The sequence below is a fragment of the Meles meles genome, chromosome 6 (genome assembly GCF_922984935.1).
Source record: "Meles meles chromosome 6, mMelMel3.1 paternal haplotype, whole genome shotgun sequence".
Lineage (NCBI taxonomy): Eukaryota > Metazoa > Chordata > Mammalia > Carnivora > Mustelidae > Meles > Meles meles.
Window position 1 is genome coordinate 153,645,341 of NC_060071.1, and position 4,392 is coordinate 153,649,732.

A 4,392-nucleotide genomic window follows, 5' to 3' on the forward strand; every position below is an offset into this window, starting at 1 on the left:
CGTTGGGGAGTGGCCTCATCCTGGGAACAGCCTTGTCAGAGCAGCATCATGGGGAGCAGAGTCTGGGTCATCGGGGTTGTCGTCCTCGTCATCATCGCCTCTTCGTCATTGGGAGCAGCCTCGTCTGGGAAGTGGCCTCATCCTGGGAGCGGCCTTGTCGGGAGCGGCATCATGGGGAGCAGAGTCTGCGTTGTCAGGGTTGTTGTCCTCGTTGTCATTGCCTCTTCTTCCTCGGGCACGGCCTCATCTGGGGAGTGGCCTCATCTGGGGAGCAGCCTCATTTGGGGAGTGGCCTGGTTGCGATCGTCCTCATCACCTCTTCATAAGAGATGGCCCCTACCTGTCGGTTTGATTTTTGATGCTTGGCGTGAAATAAAGCTTTGCTTGACTTTTGCTTTGCATCAGTCTTGTTCCTTTGATCACAGACCCTAACAACTGGAAAGGAATGCGAGCTTTATTCAGGAGGCCAGCCACTTGGGCAGAAGGCACACTCTTCTTCAAAAGCCAACAGTGAGTTTTTTCTGCCTGACCCAGGAAATTTTAAAGGGGGTTTAGAGTAGATGATCAAAGGAGGGAATACAGTGTTTGGCAACACTTCTGGTTCACACCCAGACTGCATGATGCCAACTACAAAAAGTTACCTCAGTCCCGCTGAGCCTTCAGCTGTGAAGGGAACCACATATGCTGCCAAAGTACAGGAAAGAACCACAGTGTTAGGGTTCATAATCAAAGGAGCGAGACTGATTCAAAGCGAAGGCCAAGCAAAGCTTTATTTCGTGCCAAGCATGGAGAATCAAACTGACTGGTCAGGGTCGTTTCTTGCAAAGAGGCGACCCCTCCCTGCCTCACAGACTAACTTTACAGAGGTAGTTTACCCGGGCTATAGACAGGTGGCCAATGAGATTGCAATACACAGAGAAAACTGCACAGTCATGTTAGGTCACACACGGGTGGCCAATTGAATTACAATTAACCCTAGTAGATAGATGCGTGCCCCACTGATTGGATGTCTCTACCTGACCTGACCCGCCCTTGTATCTGGGTTTTGCAAGTAAGTTCCTCTTGGAGGGGCAGGGTCAATCTAAGTTTCTGCATAAACAACAAAATGGATCACTCTGATAAGTAGGCCCTAACACACAGTAGAGAATGAGAGGCAAGAAAACTTCAGTCTTCCCTGTGGTCAGCAGTACTTTCTGTTCTCACCAGCTGGTGTGAGAAAACAAACTTGCAGCTCACCTATCATCATGGAGTACTGGGGAGTATTTTACTCAGTAAGCTCAAAGGAAGATTCAAAATAAAAGCCAAAAAGACCAAATCACTTGCCAATAAATGGCAAACCAGGATAATACAGGTAACATTACAAAGCCATTGTCTTCAATGCCTATAAGGTAAAATTTGCAATGTCTACCTCGACATGCCAACAAAGTAGAAAGGAGTGATCTCCATGGTAAATGATGGGGGTAATCCACAGAGAGTGGACCCAGCAGTACCACAGAAGATGGGACTGGTAAAGGAGTGAATTGCATTATAACTGTATGTCATGTATTCAAGTATATGGAGAAAAGATTAAACGTGATGAAAACGGGGTGCCTCTGGGCCCAACACACTTCCCATGTCCATGAGAGCACTCATGCACATGGCCCACCCATCTCTCACACATCCACCACAGTTGAACTGATGTGCAGGCCCACCCACTGCCACACCCTGTGACTGTGACCTCATCCTCGCAGTTGGCCCCCAGGTGTGGGGTGCTGGTAGCCTGAAGCAACCCTCTGTTTTGTCAGATGCTCTAGGTCAGGCCCTCACTGAGGATCTTCCCTTGATCCATTCTCATTGACAGATATCCCTGAAGAGGGGTCTGAGTCTGGTAGGTCAGGTCACCATGAAGGCATTCCTCTTGCTGCTTGCTCTCTGGGCAGGGCTGGCTCCTGCCCAGGGTTCTCAAGGCCATCCCTCATGGCGCTACATCTCCTCTGAGGTGGTCATTCCCAGGAAGGAGCTGCACCATGGCAAAGGTTTTCGGATGCCAGGCTGGCTGTCCTACAGTCTACATTTTGGGGGCAAGAGGCACATTATCCACATGCGACGCAAGAAACTGTTTTGGTCCAGACATCTGCTGATGATGACTCAGGACGACCAAGGAGCCTTGCAGATGGACTACCCCTTCATCCCTCCAGACTGTTACTACATCGGCTTCCTGGAGGAGATTCCTCTTTCCATGGTCACCGTGGATACATGCTATGGGGGTCTTGAAGGTATCATGAAGTTGGATGACCTCGCCTATGAAATCAGACCCCTCAGCAATTCCCAAAGGTTTGAACACATTGTTTCTCAGATAGTGGCAGACACAAATGCGACAGGACCTACCTATAAACTGGGATATAAGCAGGATATGGACCCCTTTTTCCCTCAAGAAATTGCCATTCCAGACTCCAGGATTAGTAATAGGATCTTTTCCTCCCATAAATCGATGATCAAAGGATTTGCTCAAAGTTCCAATTCAGTATATCGTTTATATAATAATGTAACAACATGCGCAAAGTTTCTGATAGATATGGTTAGTTTAATGGACTCAATATATAAAGGTCTTGATATAAAGTTCCATCTTACTGCAGTCCTAATATTTGATGTAAGTGATCCAGTCAACATGAATGATTATAGATTGCCATCTGGTGCATACCACAGATTTCATGAGACTTATTTGTTCAGAATCATAAATCCTAGTTCATCCTTTGTTGTGGTTAAAGAAGGACCACAAGACTATCAAAATGATCCTGCAGCCTTCAGTTTATGCTCTCCTCGATGCCTGCATATGGTTGGTCACCTGGGAAGACATTATTTATTGTTAGCTGTAATAACTTCCCAATACTGTGCAAGATCCATTGGTCTGCATTTTGATAATCCTGAGTGCAGTTGCCAGAGGAGGTCCAGTTGCATCATGTACAGATATCCTGTGTTGACAGATTCCTTTAGTAACTGTTCTTTTGCACACTTACAAAACATTCTGAGTGTTAACAAGCATTGTCTATTCAATGAAGATGTGATATTCTTTAATACAAGTCTGACACATATACGCTGTGGAAACTCTATAGTAGAGGAGAAGGAGCAGTGTGACTGTGGCTCCATCAAGCAGTGTGCTAGCAACCCCTGCTGTGGTAACAACTGCAAACTTGAAACTGCATTTCTTTGTGATAAAGGACTGTGCTGTACAAACTGCACCTTCTCTGCTGTTGGGACACTCTGTAGACCAATCCGAAATATCTGTGACCTTCCAGAATATTGCAAGGGGGGATCTTCTGAGTGTCCTGATAATTTCTACATGCAAGATGGAACCCCCTGCACTGAAGAAGGCTACTGCTATCATGGAAACTGCACTGACCGTACCATGCACTGCAAAGAAATCTTTGGTGCAAACACTGTGGAAGGGCCAGGTGCCTGCTACCGAATTAATAAAAAAGGCCACCGATTTGGACACTGTAAAAGAGAGTTTACAGCCAGGAAATTTATTCGTTGTGGGGACCAAGATGTCAAGTGTGGAAGGCTGCAGTGTACCAATGTCACTCATCTCCCTCAGTTGCAAGAACATGTGGGCTTCCATCAGTCTAAGATTTCAGGTGTCTGGTGTTGGGGATTGGACACACATCGCTCCACAGGAACAATTGATGTTGGTCATGTGAGACCTGGTACTCCCTGTGGTCATGGAAAGTTCTGTGACAATTCTGCCTGCAACGGTACTATAGGTGAAATAAATTATGATTGTTTCCCTGAGAAATGCCATCGCAGGGGAATTTGCAACAATAACAGGAACTGCCATTGTCATGTAGGCTGGGATCCACCATTCTGTGAATTGCGAGGTAAAGGAGGAAGTATAGACAGTGGAAACCCTCCAAGAAGAATGCGGTCAATCAGACAAAGTCATGAATCGGTGATATATCTGAGAGTGGTCTTTGGTCGCATTTATGCTTTAATAGGTTCGCTCCTCATAGGTGTCGCCACCAATGTAAGAACTATCAAGATAATTACAGTTGCAGAAGAGATAACTCATAAAGCCAATCCATAAGTCATTCTCCCGACCCCTGAACAACAATAGGCAATCCATCCAAAGGAGGTGGAAAAGCTGACATCCACGTTTCCAGGGGTCTGCAGTAGACACAGTTTTACCAACACACATCACCCGATTCTCACACTAAGTTTGTGATAGGTCACTGACCAGCATTCTGAAGTAAACTTTGAAAAGTGCATGGTGGTCTTGTCTCCTTATTTTTGTTAGCCTGTAAGGCCTCAGATGAACCTGAGACACTGTCCTGAGTACCTGAATGAGGGGCTGGGACTTGAGCTGAGATTCCTGGGTACATAATTAAGGGAAGTTGCTACAGGCTCCTGCAGGGAAAA

The 4,392-nt window shown here is 46.3% G+C and overlaps 1 protein-coding gene across 1 annotated transcript; it reads left to right on the plus strand.

Annotated features, from left to right (window-relative positions):
* Positions 1-1,882: 1,882 nt before the first annotated feature.
* On the plus strand, positions 1,883-4,060 carry LOC123943350 (disintegrin and metalloproteinase domain-containing protein 29-like). Its single transcript, XM_046007429.1, has one exon. The coding sequence runs from the start codon at positions 1,883-1,885 to the stop codon at positions 4,058-4,060; it is 2,178 nt and encodes a 725-aa protein (XP_045863385.1).
* The last annotated feature ends 332 nt before the right edge of the window (positions 4,061-4,392 follow it).

Excerpts from the sequence above, each read along its gene's own strand:
- LOC123943350 (XM_046007429.1), top strand. The coding sequence starts at position 1,883 with ATGAAGGCATTCCTCTTGCTGCTTGCTCTCTGGGCAGGGCTGGCTCCT.